Source organism: Gambusia affinis, linkage group LG23 (assembly GCF_019740435.1).
Source record: "Gambusia affinis linkage group LG23, SWU_Gaff_1.0, whole genome shotgun sequence".
NCBI lineage: Eukaryota > Metazoa > Chordata > Actinopteri > Cyprinodontiformes > Poeciliidae > Gambusia > Gambusia affinis.
In genome coordinates, this window is record NC_057890.1 from 5,702,326 (window position 1) to 5,722,259 (window position 19,934).

General features: G+C 40.9%; 1 protein-coding gene across 2 annotated transcripts in view; it reads left to right on the plus strand.

The window, feature by feature from the left end:
* The window catches only part of gramd4a (GRAM domain containing 4a), a 45,345-nt gene extending 37,442 nt beyond the window's left edge, over positions 1 to 7,903 (plus strand). For both annotated transcript variants that reach the window (XM_044108828.1, XM_044108829.1), the window contains 4 exons: positions 20 to 113; positions 218 to 308; positions 434 to 502; positions 2,872 to 7,903. In XM_044108828.1, the coding sequence (XP_043964763.1) occupies positions 20 to 113; positions 218 to 308; positions 434 to 502; positions 2,872 to 2,982 (365 nt within the window). In that variant the 3' untranslated portion in view covers positions 2,983 to 7,903. The remainder of the gene's footprint in view (positions 1 to 19; positions 114 to 217; positions 309 to 433; positions 503 to 2,871) is intronic.
* The last annotated feature ends 12,031 nt before the right edge of the window (positions 7,904 to 19,934 follow it).

Here is a 19,934-nt window from a genome sequence, read left to right on the forward strand (position 1 = left end):
TTTTTTTTTCCTCTCTTAGTGTGCGAGAACGGCTGGAGGTGTTGTCTGATAAACAGAGATAGGAAGATGCCCACGGACTACATCAGGAATGGAGTTCTTTACGTCACAGAGAAGTAAGCTTAACCCTTGTCGCTCATGTGGAGGAACTGACCACTGGAGAAGTTATTGAGAACAGTTTTGACCGCCATTACTCCCTCCCTCCCTTTTTGTCGGTCAGCTATCTTTGCTTCGAGAGCTCCAGCTCCAAATCCAGCTCCTCCAAGAAGAATAAAGTGATCAAGCTAGTGGACATCACAGACATCCAGAAGGTATTTTCCCCTTTTCCACCTTCCTGTAGGCCAGAAAATGTATTCCAGAATATAAAAAGTTGAACACTTTCTATGATCCAAATGAATCTCCTAAATTAATACCATTTAATTTTATCCCCGTTTAGTACAAAGTGCTGTCGGTCCTGCCGGGAAGCGGCATGGGCATCTCTATAGCCACTCCCTCCACTCAGAAGGTGAGAGCTTCGCTACTTAAGAGACCGTTCCTAAACACACTCTTGTGATGGCCTCTGGTCTCCTACTCTGTGGCCAAGTGTGTATTACACTAGAAACTGCTTGAAATTTAGCCATACAAGTCAAGTTTATTTGTACAGAACATTTTGGCAACAAGACTCTTCAAAGTGCTTTACCTCAGAGAAGCATAATACAGTTAAGGGTTATGAAACAAACATTACATTTTGTCAAACGGCATCATTAAACTCATCAAGCAAATACACACCAAATATGTTGGTCAATGTTTGACTCACTACTAATCAAAGGTAACTCTAAGCAGGTGCGGTTTTTAGTCTAGATTTAAAGGAACTTGGTCTTCCAGCAGTTTTACAGTTTTCTAGAAATTCGTTTCAGATTTGTGGAGCATAAGAACAACTGATTTCTGCTTCTCCATGATTGGCCCGAGTGTTCTGGAAGGTTGATACAACAGCAGCAGATTTTTAATGTATTTTGCTGTTAATGTGAGTTTTTGCAGGTTGATTGTAAAATTGTCGTCTAAAATATTTTTTTTTGGCACAGACTACCAGATTGTTGTCCATCCTGATATTTTAAGGAGTTTGATGCCATGTACTCTAGCGTTCTATGGCCTTAGCAAGAGCCACTATACTTGAAACCTTAGCTTGGATTCTTTAAAGGGTTATCAGTTATAATATCCTCACTTGTTGAAAAATATCACTGTGAGCTTTTCTTTCTTCTGAATACTACAGTTATTCTTACAATGGTAGAAGCTAACAAGCTAGTCAGACATACACTATAACAGAACATGTTAGTAAAAATCTAAACTTCAGTTTCATTGCAGGTAATTTTGTTCTCAGTGGTATTTAGCAAATATGATATGCTTTTTTCCTGGAATCACTCTTCAGCTCCCTGCTGGATGTGTGAAAGGTGTTTAATGGTTGCTAGGAAGACTTGGTGGCCCAAGATAACATTGTTTGCTGCTGTTCTCCAACAGTGAGCTTTTGAGGCAGTTTTTACCTCCTGACCTCCCTTCACTCTGTGTGGAGGGGAAAAACAAACTTTGCTCTTCATCCAACCTTTTCTATGCAAGCAGTTTTCAAACTTTTTAATTATTGAGCAAGTATGAAGTGTCAAGTTAAGGGCTTTGTTCCAGGCATTCAGAGAAGAATTTGTTGCATTGTACCTCAATGTTACAAAAACATGGGACAGATTTCAAATGTTTCCAGAGTTATGCCACCTGGACCAAAAGTGGAAGCAGTCAGTGGATTCTGCCAGGTTCATAAGGAGGCCAGGTGGCTCAGCACCTTGGACTGACTGCAAAACACATGCTGCAAAGCCTGGTTTCCAAAGTAAACCCAGAAGAGTTCCATGTCTGAATTCCAGCAAATAAACCACAGCTGATCCGAAACCACAAGAAGCTCGAAACTGGATGTTATCAGATCTATGGATGCCTGTGGCATGGCGGTGACTCGCCAAGATTAGACAAGAAACCTGCAGAGCGGCGCAAGATGGAGAGAGACTACAGGCATATCTCAATGTCCAGCAATGTTTGAAAGAAATCTGAGAAGAAATGAGGGACTCAGACCTGAACCTTCAGAGACCCATAAAGACTGTTACAAAGTCAGACTTCTCTCACCTGAATATTTCCAGAATTGAAGGAGCAACGTTTAGTTAGAGAAACTGATCAATGTGTTTTTCTTTAGTTGCTTGGTTACTGCCACAGTTAGTTTATAAATCTCTGAAAGACTAGGCAGCAAAATTCGTTAAAAACCGGTTGTCGCATCAACCTTCTGGTTCTAGCCTCCTCTGCATCCTTATAACCAGAACCAAACATGGAGAAGCGACATTCAGTTTCTATTCTCCTCTAATCTGGAACAAACCTCCAGAAAACTGCAAAACAGAGTTCCCTCAAGTCATGGCTAAAACTCCACCTGTTCAAACTTGACGTTGATTCATAACAGGAACATTGATCAATAGATTTGATGTACATTTGCTTGACGATTTTCATGCAATATGTATTGCTTGTTTCATAATTGCATGATGCTTTTATGGTATAAGAATTTTGAAATGGCTTGTCGCTGAAATGGGTTGACTCGACTAGAAGCTAATGGATTTGCCTCTCATAGTTTCCTGTCTTGGAAACGATTGGGTGTGAAGAAGGCAATCAAATCTAGAAATATCAATGCGCTTCATATTTTTAGGCCAATATATGGCTCATATTGCTAGAGGTAGTGGTCTATTGTGTATAATGTTTGGCAACCACATGTTATAATAGTTGTGTTTAGTTTTTAATACTGTTGGCTCACTTGTTGCAAACAAAAGTTTTCATATTTTCCCAATAAACCCGATTCAGTTTAGCGTGTGTCTTCTGCAGCCGCTGGTGTTTGGCGCCATGATCCACAGAGACGAGGCGTTCGAGACCATCTTCACCCAGTACATGAAGATTGTGACCACCTCCAAACCACCGGCCAGCACAGAGCTTTAGACCCTTCCTCACTTCCACTCCTCGTTGATGTTGGGGAGCTTCTGATTTCCCTCAAATTCCTCCGGCTCTCTGGACGAGCGGCAGCTTCTTGTTGGAGGCACCTAGGGGAAACTGCTCATCCTGAAGGGGGCGCTAACAGAGGAGTAGTTTTAACCAATCAGCAGAGGGCTGATAGAGGAGCTGGATCTCCTCTTCCAACTGACTTTTTTCTGGCTTTCTTGGTTCTGGTGTTGCATGTGTGGGTGTGCGTGTTATTGTGTGTCAGTTGTATTTTTATTTTTTTTCTCTTTATCACTCCCCACACAAGGGGGCGCCGTCTGCTACAATAGGAAGCTCTCCCTAGCAGATAACAGAACCTACTTTAAACTGCCAGATGCAGAACTTCTTGCTGTATATCAAAGTATTCATGTCAAACCGGTGCCTCTTGGCTAAACCCAACAGAACCAGAGGTGTGAACATGTCCGACTGTTTCTGTTTGTCTGTTTTCTTCTGTGTTTTATTAGCTGTGAAGACGTCGGCCTGCAACTGACACCAGAGCCTTTCTGTTAGTTTACATCGCCGTCTTCGGGTGTTAAACGCGTTTCGGCGGCGCCGACCGGCTTACGAACTGACAAAAACGTCGCGGCCTCCGCTTCCGTGTTTTTGTAAGTGTGCAGACGTGAAATGTGTCGTGAACCTTTTTTTTTTTTTTTTTTGCCGCCTTATCCTTTGGAGGTCTTTTGTTTGTCTTCTTAACAAACAGCCTTTGTTTTCTTTGTTTGGATGCTGGGAGTGGTGCGAGCTGCCGATTGTATCCGAGACGAGAGCACAACGTTGACTGCCATTTAGATACGTGGCGGTTGGAAATCGGAGATTCCTCACAAGCTGTGTGAAGAAATCTTATTTTTATTTTTTAAACAGCTGGTATATTTGCTGCACTTTACCAGGACTCCTAACTGAACGAGTTGGGGGGGTGTGTTGGGACACTTAAAATCCTGACGTGTTCGTTTGTTCAACAAAAGCAGACTCTGAAGTCCCGTGAATAAAATGTGCAATTAAAGTAATAATTTAACCCTCACATTGTTTATCAGCTGGAAGTCAAAGCCAGCTTGCAAAGAGAAATGTAAAAAAAAAAACAACAAAAAAACTCTTCTGATTTATCTCACTTGAAATGAGTAAAATTTTAGCAGGAAAAGTTAAAACATTATTCTACAATACCAAGACATAGTGCCTCTCAAAAGTATCCATAACTTCTAAACTTTTTCATTTCACACATTTTATCAAAGTTTTACCACACAAAATACTGCTTTGTTAGGTGGGAGGAATAATATTTTTGCTATTAGAAGTCTGACCAGTGGGATGTTTTTGTTTATCCCTCTCATTCCCCCATTAATTTATTTTGCAAATTTTCTGAGTCATGTCTTCCAAATAATTTTCCATTTCTCTTCAAGTCTAATCAGATAGGTTGGAGATTATATCTTGACATCAGTTCCAAGAATCAAGAATATCTTTATTAAAACCCCAGGGGGGAAATTTACATTTTAGTACAGTCCATCCAAGAACAAAAAACATAAGACATGTGTAGACGGGTGCCTAAGGCTGCAGTCATGGGAGGCGCTGCCCTATTTTTATTTTTATTTTTTAACCTTGCTGTAATCCTCAGTGGGATTCGGCTCTGGAGTTTGACTAGGCCATTTTAACCAGTCTTTGTCCCCCTACAAGATTGTTCAGTTTTAGCGGCGTCCAAATTCCACCCTGTGCTAAAAATGGCATGCCCACAGAAAGACGCTGCCACCACCATGCTTCTCCATTGGGACGGTGTCTTCAAAGGGATGTTTAGGGGAAATCTCCCAGCATACAAGGTTTAATTTTTTTGGCCAGGAAGTCCAGTTTTGGTCTCATCTGACCAAATTAGCTTCTTCCACCTGTCAAACATTAACTTGGACTCTTTCAACTATGGCTTCCTTCCATAAAAGCCACATTAATAGTTGCCCAGCCTCTCATTATTAGTGCTCTCCATTCATGGCTGGTCAGTTTAGGTGGAATACTTTTCTTAGGCACTGTGTCTGCTTGTTTCCCTAACGCCACAGATACTACTAGTGTTCCAGATAATCTGCGTTTTCAAGCAGTAGTCGATGACTTTTGACTGAAGCGTCTTCAGTGTCACTTTATTTTGAAATTTACAAGACTAAAGCTGGTCTTTTCTCTTGTCGAATGACTTACCGTGTAGAAATGTATTGCCAAACCACATAAGACACTTTCTGGTGTTTTTTTTTTTTTTTTTGTGAGAAAATTGCAGTGCAGGACTGGAGTTTTAGTGGACTGATGTATAGATAGAATAGAGTAGCTCCTTTTACACTCTCCAACAGCGTACCATTTAACGTTCATGTATGTCCTTAACACTGTTAAAAGGGGGAAGCCTTGACATTTCCTCTGTTTCTGATCTTTAAAAAAAAAAACAGCAACTTTGATGTTGGTCCGCTTTTAAAAGACTGAATCTACGATCCTCCAGGGAAGCAGAGGATTTAGCTGAACTGCCCTTCAGAACTGCCCTCAACACTGGAAATGTCTGGGTTTCTCTTAAATCCTAACTCCTCCTGTTCTCAGTCCGGATCAACCAAGCTGGATATGAAGTTGCTTGAAATGCAGCAGACCAGCTCAGTCCGTTTTTAGTGTGAGATTATTGTTTTAAAGCTTTTCATTTAGCTTTTGGAATCGGTTCACGCTGAGAACTTTTGGCTCATTGCCAGGTCGTACTCGTATATAGGAAGGAACGCATCATGTTTGGGCAGCGCTATAGAATACAGCCTCCACTTTCCTGGAACTGAAGGTTAATTTCCCAGAACTTAGACCCTTTTCCTACTCTTTTTTTTTTTTTTTTTTTTTTTTTTTCCCCTCAACATTCAAATCACTATTACCTGTGATGCACCACCAGGTGGAGCTCCTGAGCAGGGACAAAGCAGTTCTCTCACAAACATTTTTGCTCTGAGAAAACATGAGCGACGTGTTTTTTTTCACGTTCTGCCAACTTTCTTTCGTTTTGGACACAAAGTAAAGAAAGTGAGACAGATGTAGGAAGAAAAAAATAACAATGCCTTTACTTTTGCTTTTGTTGTTTGTTTTTTTTGTGTGCACAGAAACAGGGACGGGCCATGTACAAAGTGAGTCTTTGGCATCATTTCAGAAAAGGTCCAATCCATAATTCCATCATGAAGGTTTTTTTATCTTTAAATTCTTTGGATTTTTGTTTTTAAATACCTTTTTTCATAAAAAAAAAAAAAAAAAAAACAACCAAAAAACTGGAATATGAGCTGCAGGGTGTCCGAGTTATTGTAGTTCTGGTAAAATAATCTTGACGTTCTGGGACAGTTCAGGCTATCCCATGGAGGATTACCCATGTTTGAAAAGTGGAACGTTTTTTTTTTTGTTGTTTTTTGCCAAATCTTTTGTTTTTGTCTGCCATGCTCTGCCTATGCTCATGTTTACATTGAAAATGGTTTGATGTTTCTGCTTTAGTTAACCCAGTTTGAATTCCTTTCATTTTGGAGTTATGAAAACTGGCCTTTTGTTCTGAAATGCTTTTATTTTGTTGCATTGTTTTTGGTCTCCACTCACATGGGCTCATCACCACTTACTTCCATGACCCCCTCTGCTCACCAGTAGGCGAGCGTCAACCATAGCAGCAACGAAATCAGTATTTTAAGCTTCCGACTACATGCTGAAGTTAATGTTCAGGTGTAGTTGAAGCTGCCAGAAGCATCGCAATCACACGTTAAAATAAAAAGCAGAGATGGTCATGTTGGACTGTCGAGGCAACATTTCCAAAACAGAAATGTTGTCGCTTCCCTTTCATCTGGTGTCCTCTCTTTCATGAAGTATGTTGTTAACTGTGTGTTAGTATTATCGAAGTGTTGTCCAGAAAGCATTTCATCATCAAAGTGATTCTCACAGAGTATAAACTGTGGAACATCTCCAGGGCTCCTGCATCGTTTAAAAGAAATCAAAGTAACTCTGTCAAAGCTGTAAAACGGCTCCCATCGGACACGACTGAACTAAAGACTTTATTATGATACAATCACAACATACAGTCAATCAGTTGTAAGAAACTGCAGGTTTTATGGAGAGTAATTTGTCACAGGCTCCTTATTTTTGATTATTTTTTTTCTCAGAGGAATTTGTATACAAAATAATTAAAATGTAAAGAAACCAGAGAGTTTTTAAAAAGACATGTCTATTGTAAAAGATAATGTGATGTACTTTTTCTTTTTTTTTAAATTTAAGTAAAAGAATTGAAGGTACCATCATGCCTCTCTGTCTTCGTCACAAAAAAGTTGAAGTTCCCTCGTATGAAGCCGCAGTATCCCATCCAGCCACTAGAAGTCAGTGCGACACCAATAAAGCTTCTACCCAATTTGCTTCTTCGAAATGGAGAAGCTTGCTAATTTTCTTGCTGAAGGATGTTTGTGTAGCTCATAACCAGCAATTTTATTTGACAAAAGTTAAAGGATAAATTTGAATTAATGTATTTTACTTGTATGACGAACTTAAATATGGTTTATAATTATGGGATGTTAACCTTGGTATATTCTCGTACTGTTAATCAAAAAGTAAAACATTTGTTTCATGTTTTTCAGTCCAAGTGACCAACCGAGAAACTTGGGGGAGGAGGAATTGGTCTTTAAACAATGTCTTACTCCATATGACTTATGAAAGCAACATAACTCGAGTTCACGTTTCCAAACATGAGCTGACACTCCTGAAGGCCCTTCTAGCGCTGATCTGAGTCTGTTCTGGTAACACTGAACCTCCTGCCGTTTCCCTCAGCAAGTCGCCCTATTTTGAGACGATGTGAGACGAAGAGTGTCACCAAGACAAAAAAAAAAAAAAGAAAAAAAATGCCCCCAAACTTTCATGTAATTTAAATGTAGTTTGAGGCGACACACTAAACTGACACCTTAGTTGCTCATATATTCCCCGCTGCTTCGATTGATGGATTCGGCACAGTTTTAGTTCGTCTGACTGAGACGTTTCCGGTCGAGACACTTTATTTGTATTCGTGACAAAGTGGTGATACTATGACAGCTTGGCTCCCTCTCCTTGTCTGAGTTGGTGGTGTGTATGAAATACACACAGTGAGCATCCAGAGCCAGGAAATCATTTTTTGCTAAGTGTAAGTGCCCTGACAGTGATATAATCCGCTACTTTTTTTTACCATATGTAGCCCCTGGTTAAAAACCATGCACTTAAGGCCCTATAATATTTACTAGGCTGGTTTTATGTATATATAAAAAAGGAAGCGTGAGAAACTTGTATTACTGTTTCTGTACATTTTCAATCCGAATGACATGTACATGCGGGGAGCGGCTATTTACGGAAGAGGATTAGGGCCACCGGAAAAAAAAAAAATCTGACTTTAAACTCAGAATTTTCTTTCTTTATTTATTTATTTTCCGGTGGCCCTAATCCTCTTCCGTAGTTACTGTTGTGAGTAACGTGAGAAATAAGGGAAAAAGCTGAAGCTTTTCTGTGTGCTTACACAAGTGTATTCTTTGACCAGTTATCCCATTAGTTTAAAGACTGCATTGAATTTCCTATCGATGAAAGTAGTTTAGATTAACGAGGGACAAGTGAACTCAACAGAGAAGGTAAAAAAACGGGGCAATGGGATGATGGGAAGAAGGAGGTATAAGAACGCGGGAGAAGACAAGCAGGAAGCTAATGGACACCGCTGCTAATGCGTACAGACAGAGGGTGAGGTGGGAGATGGTGGAGCTGCACTTCTTTGTACGTGTCCTGCACACGGTGTGTAGGATACCTGCAGAAGCGTTTCGTAGTGAAAAGCCCGGATGAAAACTGCGGCTGATCCGAGGCACAAGAGGAACGCGTCAACATGGCGACACTGATTTCAGCGTGATTGAGTAAGGGACACCCACTGCAGCGATAGACATTTTATGGCAGTGTTTTATTTTTGTTTTGTTTTTAAAAAGTGATACATAGAGCATTCATTCATGCATAGTTAGTTAGAGTACCCCAAAATTGTACTTCAATCAGAGTAGCATACCTTAAACGCGTTTAATGAAGCAAATGTAAAAAGTATTTGGTACTCTCTACTCAAGTACTGAGTAGCTGATCATAACACTTGATTTAATGTTCGAAACGTGTCATCAGACAGCCAAAAGTAAATTATTTCTAGAAATAAGGAGTCAGGTTTGGAGGTTGGTTCAAGACCAAATTTTCCACAGGGGCCAGGATAGTCGGTGTTTTTCCTTGGCGACACTTGGAAAAAAGAATGAAACGCACACAAGAAAAACAGAGCAATATTTTATCATTTGATATAATAAGTGGGCCAAAGAGCCACTTGTGTCTCCAGAGATCCAGGTTGCTGATCCCTGGCCGATGGAAAATGTGATTCTATACAGCAGCTTAAAGTGCAGATCTATAATTTTTAATTCGTTGTTAAAGTAAAATTGTTAAGGTTAATAAAAAAAAAAAAATTCCACCACTGAGTATTAACATAAGCAGTGGTGGTATTTGAAGGGTGGGCTAATGTATGTCTGTGTTAAGCTCTCAACAACAGACTTGTAGAACAACTGCAGCAGGTTTAGCTTCCCTCCTCAAAAAGGAAGGAATAGACAAGCTGATTGTCTGTTCACAATAGTACTTTTTAGAAACTCTATATCTCAAGAGAAAACAATATTCTCACTTTAAAAAGGCTAAAAAGGCCCAGAAAGCTTGAAGTAGAGAAGTCGTTAGGGTAAAGGTCAAATTATTTTAAATAATACAAAATTCTTTAAAAAAATCAGGTTTTAGGTTTTTTTTTAATGTTTGTTTGTTTTTCTGCTATCTGGTGTTTATAAGCAATATGAATCGCCTTAAACCTGTTGCTAAGCAACATTCAAACAGGGCAACCATTTCCTGGATTCTTTTGGGTTTAGTTCTCTTCTGTGTTTCTCAGATTTTAGGCTCAGTAGTCCCACCCAGCTGATCTACGTCCCTCAGACTCACCGGGTTTTTGGAAAATCAATCCCTCTGCTTTTGGATGGTGGGGAGCTGGAAAGAGTTTTGGCGGATTAAAATCACAAAATTGGAAATACCTTTAAGCCTTGAGTTGTCTGATGAGTTGAAAGAAATTTCCACAGAGAAATTTAAACTATTCCTTTCATTACACATTAGCAGTACAAGACCTTCCCCGAGGCCTCCAGCTGTTTGCTGTGTGATAAACACTCACACTAAAAGGAGGAAATTTTCCTTCCCCCCCCCCCCCCCCCCCCCAAGCAGATTGTCTCCAAAGAACACAATAAATATTTGCAATAGTTGCGCTAAAATTTGTGTGTGCTCTGGCTGCCACCTCTCCGAATTAGTTCTTATTGAACTCCTCTCAATTTCTCAGCTATGCTAATTTTGTTTTCTTTTTTGTTTTGTTTTTTTCTTTCGCAAGTAAGACTGCACCAGACAACATGCCACGAACGGAGCCGTTATTGAGGCTTTTCTTTTGTTTTATTTCTGAAGACATTGTTTGTAGACTGTCTCTCTGGTAAAGTGTTTCATTTGGTCAGCAGGCTGGACACAATCAGGTGTTGTAGCTCGCTTCATGCTACCACGTCACTACAGTCTTGTGTGTTTTTCATCCTCAAACAGGCCTTCAATCAGGTCGACCTGTTTTTTTTTTTTTTTTTTTTTTATTATTATTATTTATTTTTTATCTCCATCCATCTTCCCATCAACTAGTTTTCCAATGTAGGCCAAAAACGTCCAACTCGTTCTCGTTGAACCACACCACCGTTTTCCACACTTGCTATGTCTCCATCATGGAAAGTCGTTCATTTTTAAAAGTTATTTAAATTTTTATCAAATCTTAATGTTAACTTCTAAAAGATACACATGAAAACAAGTATCTTTAGCATTTTAGTCCAACTATCAACTTATACATTACATTGACTATTTTCCAACTTGGCCAAATATTTTAAATGTATTAAATTCATCAATTATTCCCCCCCCCCCACTGACCTCAGCTAACCGGCACTCTCCAGAGCCGCTGCTCCCATTTTAACTCACTCCGCTGTTTAAATGAGCTTGACCCGGCTCAACCTGCTGCACCCCGCTGAGAAGCTCACTCATGAATATTTTAACAGGAGTTTGCTTATTGCAGAGTGAACTGTGTCCTCCCCACCACCAACCATTGCTTGGAGCCACACACACACACACACACGCTCACTCGTGCATTCGCTCGCTCGTGAGGCCAAGAGAAAATACAACATGCAAACGCTACTTTTCTGCCTCTGCTATAGGTACGCACACCCTCGCGTGGCAATTTGATGAGTTTGGAAGTTAATGAGCTCGTATGGAGTTTACCCGACACGCCTGGCGGGTGTTGCGTAGCTGCAACCCTGCTAGCTTTCAATGATGTTTTTGTGAGGAGCGAACGGAGGGATGAGGGATCCGTGTGTGTTTTATGACTAGACTGGCAGATGTTTAAGATGAGAGAGGGAACTCATCAAGCGGGTAGCGCACGCCGGCAGCTGAGAATGTCACGACCCGATGTAGGAATGAAGAAGCCCGATCCTCCGCGTTTGTGTCGTTTGAGTCTCTGCGAGGGACGTTCTAATTGTGTGTCTGGTGTTTCCCTGACTCTTCAAGCAGGGATGGGTTGTTGAACGAACACGGGTCTTCAAGAGGCCAGGCTGTGGAGAGAGCAGGGAAAAGAAAGCTGATTTTCGGAAGTTATTACCACCACGGCTTATTTTACAAGTTGCTGAAAGTTGCATGTCCGATGTAACAAGAGACACAATTTCTAAAAACAAAAAAAAAACAAAAAACGACCTCCACCTACCAGAGCCCTGGTGAAACATGGTGGTAGAGGAAGTCCTTGTCAAACTCTAGACCTAAACCCAATTGAGATTCTAGATAGCATCCATCTAATTTGACTGAGCTTAGGCTTAGTTTGCAAAAAGCAGAGAAAAGAAAAACAAAGTCATTTGTCTCCAAATGTATAAAGTTGATAGAGCTGAACTATAACGGCAGAACGATAGATATGCTGCAATCTGATCTTACAAAATTATCATTCTACTATCCAAAACATTCTTCAGTGTTGACAAGGTTGCATGATTTATTACAAAGAACCGTGCAGTTCCTCTTGCATGTAATGACATAGACGACGACAGTAACGGTGATCATACCCCAGTGGAAAACTCGTCTTTATTGTGTCCTCGAAGTCCAAATGCATGTGAAAGTGGGAATTCCACGGACAAGGACATCCTGCTTTGGCACAAAGTACGAGACTACGAATGTCAGCAATGTCCCGATGCATCGCCTCGTCTTTTGTTTCGTCGAATGGTTAATCCTTTCTTGTCATATTAACTGGCTGCTGATGGCAACCGTTGAGTCAAGTTTCAGTTGACAAAATCTACACATAAGGTCGAAGAAACTTGTTTTAACATTTTCTGTCACGTTTTCCCGTACACGAGTCTTCACACATTTTGCTGTAACGCTGAATTGAAGTCGGTTGCGTTTTGTTTCCGCTCAAAATGACATGGAGTCTTGAATGACTTGTCAGTAAGTTGAACAGACTGAACACGAGCTGTAGTGGATGCACATGTTTACATACGGTTCCATTGTTGGCCGTGCATTTCAAAGCCAGAACCATCCAATTAAATCAAGGGATTATCTCTAGGTCTCTGAGACTGGATTGTGTCATTGTTGTGTTTTGCCTTTTTGGTTGGAACCCTTTAAATGTAAGACAGGGTAGCAGCTGTGGTGTTCAAGCTGTTCAGGGCAGGCTTGAACCTTGTTTAGGTTTTTAATTGCCATACAGAAGAAAATTTTATGATATTCCTTGTTTCTCTGTCAGTTTACTTCTAAATTTCATTGAGAACATCGATGTACATAACGCCACCAGCCGTCTTGAACGGGCTATAGAAACGAGGCCGCATTTCCCGTTATCCAACCTCTCAACAGAAGCTTTCTTTTGGTCTCCTGCTCCTGTTTTGTCCTCTTCTTTCCAACTTTCTACCTTCTATCTTAACCCTGAGCAATTTCCCAAACTTTCAGCTGTCTTCCTTTAATTACACAAGTCTTCCAAGCAGCAGGGTTTTGGTGCAGAGCGAGAGGTAATCATAAGGCCGTTATTCATGTCACATCCAGCGGAAGATAGAAGGAAGGTGGAGGTAATTGAGTCCGGAGCCGACGCCTCTGTTCCTGCTACTGCCAGGGGGTAATGAGCTGTGCTCTGGAGAGTCTTTTTCTTTGCTTTCTTTTTTTTTGTGGATGTTTATAAGTCTGTCAATCCATATGCCACTGTGTTGACTTGCCTCACAGTGCAACTGGAAAACCAACAGGAGTTGGTGGGTAAAGAGTTTTTTTTTTAAGTGCTTGTGATGCTCAAAGAAGAATGTCCAACAAAATATCGACCAAACATGCAACTGTTTCTGCTGAGGAATGGTCTAAGTGAACAATTAACAGGCCGTATGTCCTGTCTCCTCAACACACCACTTGTTATGGCTCTTTAACCGAGCTGTAATGTATTTTATTGGGATTTTTACATAACAGACCAATCCAAAATAGTTAAAAAGTACGGTGGTGTTACCGTCATGCTGTTCAGCCAGAACATCTTGGGAATCCACACCAACGGTGGTAGATAATGGACAGGGAAACAATCCTACACATGCAGCCTGGGTGACGATGAAATGGTTTGAATCAAAGCGTAATGTGTTACTACCTAGTCAAAGTTCAGATGGAAATGAGAGCACGTCTGTGGCGAAACGTGAAGAATTCGGCGGAGGCGTCCTGTCCAGTCTGACTGAGCTGGAGCTATTTTGCAAAGAACAAGCAAAATGTTCAGTTTCTAAATGTGCAAAGCATGCAACCTGGAGCTCTGATCGCAGAAAGCGGCACGGCGTTTTCAGATTTTAAATCAAATCTGGTTTCTGAGTACCAGATTTTATTATTCTTCCAGTTCTTGTTGGTTTGTGTCCGGTAACTTCACTCTATCCACAACTAGTTTGATGCTTTATAAGCTCCCAGAAACTTTTCAGTTCCGTGTTGCACTTTGTACAACACAGAACTTGAAACAAAGTGTTTTTTCTTCCCGTTTTTTGCCTCTCCGCATGATTTGAAGATTGAGCTCGTTTCAGAATACGGATGCCTATGATTCATTCAGGGATTGGTCTTGTGTTTCGTAGAGGCAAAAAAAAAAAAATCCATTGTATTTTGATCTTAGAGATGTAATTTACGCGAATGCTTCTTTATTATCCTTCAGTCTTCTTGAGGTCTTTTGCAACGAAGCTTTAGCATTCATCGCAAACTAAAACTCTGACTAACCATTCACATGTCCTGATATGCGACTGGTTAAAGATTGGCCATTCACTGCCATCTTTCTTTGCTTTTGAAATACTTGATCCTCCTAAAACAAAACAAAACAAAAAAAAGCAAACAAGCTTCCAGTGTTGCTTTACCAATCAATAATTCCTGCTGAGTTGGGGAACTGAACCATCAAATATTATATGTGATCTTTTTTTTGTGTGTGTGGGTGTAGTGCAAGATGAAGTGTACTACACACACTTCATCTTGGTTATGTAGCACTTGTAAATGAGATTTGAAGTCTAAATGGTTCTTTTATGGTAAAATAAAATGGAAAGTAGGACTCCACAGCAGTTGTGTTAAATAAATGGATTACAACAGCTTGTTAAGTATCTGAGCAATATCAAAAATTAATAGGACAGTGGTCCCAAACAGCCACGGCAAAGAAACTCTTCTCTCAGACATTTTAAACCTCTGTTGTAAATGTTTAAAGCCAACTGACCCATTTCTCCTGCAGGACTGTGCGTCTATAGCAGCAGCAGAATGGTGTAACACTGCGGCAACAAACTGTCTGGCTCTGGAAATACCTCCATGTTAAGTTGATGTTGCTGTCACTGCTTGACAGTTTTGCTAAGCTAGCTTGTGTTAACAAGGGGAAGTGGAGTTTAGTTGCCTACCTGGGAAGAGGATGGACATGGCTGATTTGGCACGGATTTTCTGTTAGACAGCAAAGACGCTGAAAAAGTCCAAGGTGACCTAGAGATGCAGTAGTGTGTTTTTATTCATTGTGGATGTTGGGTAGGCTCCTACTACTATCTGTTCTTACTGCAATCCTAAAACAATGTGATGCATCACCAATCTGTTCTGAAACCTTTGCCACACTCCCTATAGATTTTTTTGTGTGTGCTGCAATGCCTATTCTGCACCACTAGGTGGCCTGAAGCTCAACCTTAGCGAAGTCCGAAGTCTGGGCGTCCAGCAGTGCTAAAGATTCAAAGGTCAGTAGTATAACAGCTGCACAAATAAAATAATTTGACGGCAATAGGTTAAATATAAGTATAATTTTATCTCCACTACATTTAGTTTGTGTTCAAGGAGAGGAGTAGGCTTAGGTGGTAATCCGATTCAACAGACTTGAAAACCATCAGTAGCCATAAGTATCAATGGCAACTGATGGCTGATTGGCTTTTGGAAGCGAAAGAGGGACCTACGTTCTGGCGCCTACGATAAAGACACGTAGCCAACACTTTCGTAGGCTGAACATCTTTATTTAAGCTAAGTTTATATACGACTTTAAAAAACTACTTTCCACATATCTTTCGGGGTAAATAGTCAAGTTTTGCACCAACAACTTGTAGAAACATTCCTAATTAAGAATTAAAAAGATCTCAGTTGAAGCCCTTCATGTCACACCAACACTTTTCATTTCAAACCTTCTTCAGCTGCTCTCTTTGCTTGCTGTCCCCAGATGTTTTAAAACCATCTCCAAGCCTCTCAGCAAAAGAGAAATGGGTATTGATCCTTTTCTTTTTAAAAGCGCATTCCCATTTTTGAAATAACCCGAGGATCCTTGTCTTAAAGCTCCCCTAAAGTTTGTTGAGAATCAACTTTCAGTCCTTACCTCTGGCATCTCTGTGGCCTCCCTTAAGCCAACAGCGAATGAATCCAGAGCCTGAACTGAGGCATCATTCCTCGGTCACATAATTACACGTCATTTTGATGGCTGTGCGAAAACAGAGAACGGTGGAAAGTTTCGAAAGAAAGTGTGCCGTTCACGCACTGCTTTGTAACAGTATTTTCCTGGCATATCGTGTCTTTTTTATAGCACAAGTAAGCATCTGTTGTCTTCAGTCTTTATAAAAGTGCTGTAGAGATCTAACATGACTTAAAAGAAATTTGATTTTGCAAGTTAACACCCTGGAATTGGGCCCCTGTCTCTTTAAGAAGCTCCTGCTCTTTCCGACACTCTGCTTTCAGGAAGTCATCCCAACAACGTTCCTCCATAGTCCTTTAACATCTTCCTTAGGAGCTTTGTGCTGTAAAGCAGCTTGTATGATGAGTTCAGCAGACAGGGAGTTCTACCAGGTGTTTGCTAATTGCTGCTGCCGCTAGTCTGGAGGAGCTGAGTGGGAGTAGAGGGCTCTGTGAGGCCAAAGCTCAGCTTGGACACTGCAGTTCTTCTGCGTGTGCGGTTCTTTACTTTCAATTTTATTAAAATCTCTTTCTGTTGTTGCATCATTACCCAGAATTACATATATTTTTATTATTATTGTTTCACAGGCTTGCTCCTTTTTAAAATCTATTTTTGCACTTTTGTCTGTCGGTCTCTACAGCATTTGACGCTGTTCAGGCTTTTTTCAGACCCCGACTGTATTTGCTTTTGAAAAATGTTCAGAGTAGGAGTCTCGACTTATGGCAATATTGAAGTAAAAATTGCTCCAACCCAGACGGTTATGCAAACCCTTTTCTTTCTCGTGTCTCTTCCAAAGCCTTAGTCAGGGTGAATGAGACTATTTTCACAACTGTCAACAGCTCTGTGATACTCACTGCTCTTGTGATGGTGATCAATGATCTAGCACAGTGAGAACCAGGGTTTCACCTTTCCCTCCAGGCAGGCAGATCAGATCTGCGGTTCATTTTGATTTTTGTGTGTCAGTGGTAAAATGGATGCTGTTTAGGGCTCGGAAGTGTCTCCACAGAAGTGTTTTTTCCCCACAAGCATCTGAAGAAACATCACTGCTTTTCAGATCTAAAGCCACATCGCCTGTTCTACTACTTTTTTGCTTTCGCCTCATTTGTTCTTTTTCATATGATCTCAAATTATTGTGCAGGATCTCAAGGTAAAAACCCCTGGGTAACACTTTATTTGACGGGTTGTGAATAAGGCCGTCCTGACACAGTCATAAACATGACATAACCTGTCATGAACACGAGTAAGTTTTCATGAATATTTATGACTGTTGTCATAAAGTGTCATTCGGTAAATCATGACACTTTTAACACAAAGTTGACATTTTTTCAAAATGTCTTCGTTATGGCAACTTGACATTAACCAAGAAATCATGATCTGACATAAATTTGTTATAAAAGTATTACTGATTAAACTTTAGCTGTAATAACATAAAGCTACATAACTTTTAAAGTTTTATGACAACAGTCATACACATTCATGAAGACTTACTCATGTTCATGACAGGTCTGTCGTCACAACTCGTCGAATAAACTGTTACCAAACCCTATATAGGAATGGTTTAAAATCACTGCAGTCAAGATAAGACGTGTAGTTCCCTCTCTCTTCCACTTGATGGCAGTCTTTCGATGCAGCACGGCTTGGTTGACGGTGCACATTACATTTGCTGCACTGTAAAGGTTTCACTGCTTCTAACAAGTGATGATCCCGACGGTAAACCTGCAGATCTGTCCTCTGGTTTGTGTATAAATATGTCAGATCTGTAGATAAGTCAGTTTTGTGTCTCAATCTTCATGCACGTTCCTTTGAATTTTCACCCGCAAGCTAACACGTGCTTAAATTAAAATCTTCTTCCCCCAACAGCAAACTAAAGTAAAAATTTGGGACATAAAAGGATTTCTCCTTGGCCTGACCTCGCTCTGAAAGTTGTACGTATCCACAAATTGATATTTTTCTGAGAACATGCCTGTGAAATATTGAAATACTGACAGACGTGGTGCCAATTAATATCGGACCGCTGAGGGATTTTTAAGAACTAAAGGGAGGATGAATTAGTCATGCACTCTGCTATATTTGCACATTGGCAAGAGAGTTTTCTTCTTTTTTTTTTTAGGGGTTGGGCTATAAGAATTAAGAAAAAATGAAAACATGAAAAGATTGGAACTGATTTCTCCATGGCTGTTGCTATTGTGAGGTATGTTTAGGCGAGAAAATAATGTAAAGTAGAAAAGCATTCATGCATGCTGTGCAAACAGCCACAACAGTGCATATGTGAAATATTAATAGCAGAATTGGAATAATTGAAACAAAACAAAGCCCTTCCGAGACACATGCAAATTAAACCACCTTTCACATCCCCAGGAGAATATGTACTTTTGAAAAGTTTCCAAATTTTGAATAATTTATTTTTTCAAATGAACATTTTATTTTGTTTTCTTTGAGACCTGCACAAATTGGCAAATTAATGTTACAAGTTCGGTCATTTCAAGACGATATCCTCACAATATGGACATTAAGAAACGTCTCACTACTCATCAGCTGTGCTTCAAAAGAATCCGTTATCGGTGTGCGATACTCAAAGCCAGGCTGGAAAGGTAAAAAATCGCCGTAGAAGAGTTGGAAAAAACGGTTTTAAGCAATTAGTGGCTTAACAGTGAAGATCTCTCTGAAAAAGTCTAAAAGCTTTACTATTGCTTTAGAGATTGGAGAAGCCCAAATGGTTTCAGGTGTCAGTGGAACCTTGGGCACTGAGAAAACCTGGTCTTTAGCCTGGAAAAGTTGAGAAAACTCAAACATACACATACAAGGAGTAAAACTGTCTGCTGCCACCTCGTTGTCTACAAAGTGAGACAACTGTTTGTTCAGACGGACACCTGCTTGTCTGTTAGAAACGGATCACGGATCAAATCTGTTTCATGCCTCCACGGAGAGTAATTTCCTTCTGTCCAGGTCTCGTCATCCCCTTCAATCTGTTTTTAATTTTTCCCTTGTCAAGACAGACACCCCGTCTCCCTGCCTGCGCTTTGACCATCGGCTCGTACTCCGGACTCCCCGGCGTTTCATTTCACCAAAGGCGACATGGTGAGTCAAAGAATGAGCGAAGCGGCGCGTGTTGAAGATGAAGATGAAAAGAGGTAGAAGGCTGTAATCAGGTTGTCTCCTTTGGTCGCACCTGGGATCCATCTTTCCCGCCTCCACCGGCCCACATCCGCACAGGAGAGCCCTGCAGCACATAAATCACAATCGGCCACCAGTCACCTCTCATTGCTGCTCCCAACTGGGGATCCCACAAAGGGATGGAGAAGGGAGGGGTGGGCAGCTGCTGTTAGCCTTGACCATGGTCAGGCTGTGCGGTGTGTGTTGGAATGGGGGTTGGCGGAGGGGTGGATGTTTAGTGGTGCCAGTCCTCGCTCCGTCCCATTTCTACAGTCAACTTCTTCAGTCGCCACAGCTTGTTCTGCTGGTATAGTTTCTTCTAGCGTGCCCAAATGAAGACGGATTGGAGGTTAATGGTTTAATGATTTTGCTTTACAGGTGGTTGGGTTGCACTTTCCTCAGTGGACAGCCCTGCTGTGTAGAATACACTTGAGGGACAGCTGTTTCTCCTCGCTTCCTTCTTCTTCCCTCAATGGCTAAAACGCCGTCGTAGTTCCTTTTTCTTCCATCAGCAGATGTTGCCACCTGTTCTTTACCTCATGAAGGGGAATAAGTTTACAAGCAGCTCAGACAGAACCATTGAAGTGTCTCGTAATTAGAAAATTCAGATGATTACAGCGTGGTAGAGAGCTGTTGGGGCACTCCCGCTGACGCCCTGCGTGGGCTCGGCGGCCTCCCGCCATGTCTGTTTGTATGTCGGCTTCCCTCGGAGAGGTCGGGCTCAAGTTGAGAGGCGTAGCACATCCGGCTGTGTGGTGTGTCAAAATACATCTCAGTCCCAATCAGGGAGGTAGGACATGTGCATTTTGTGCCAGAAACAAATTCTTATATT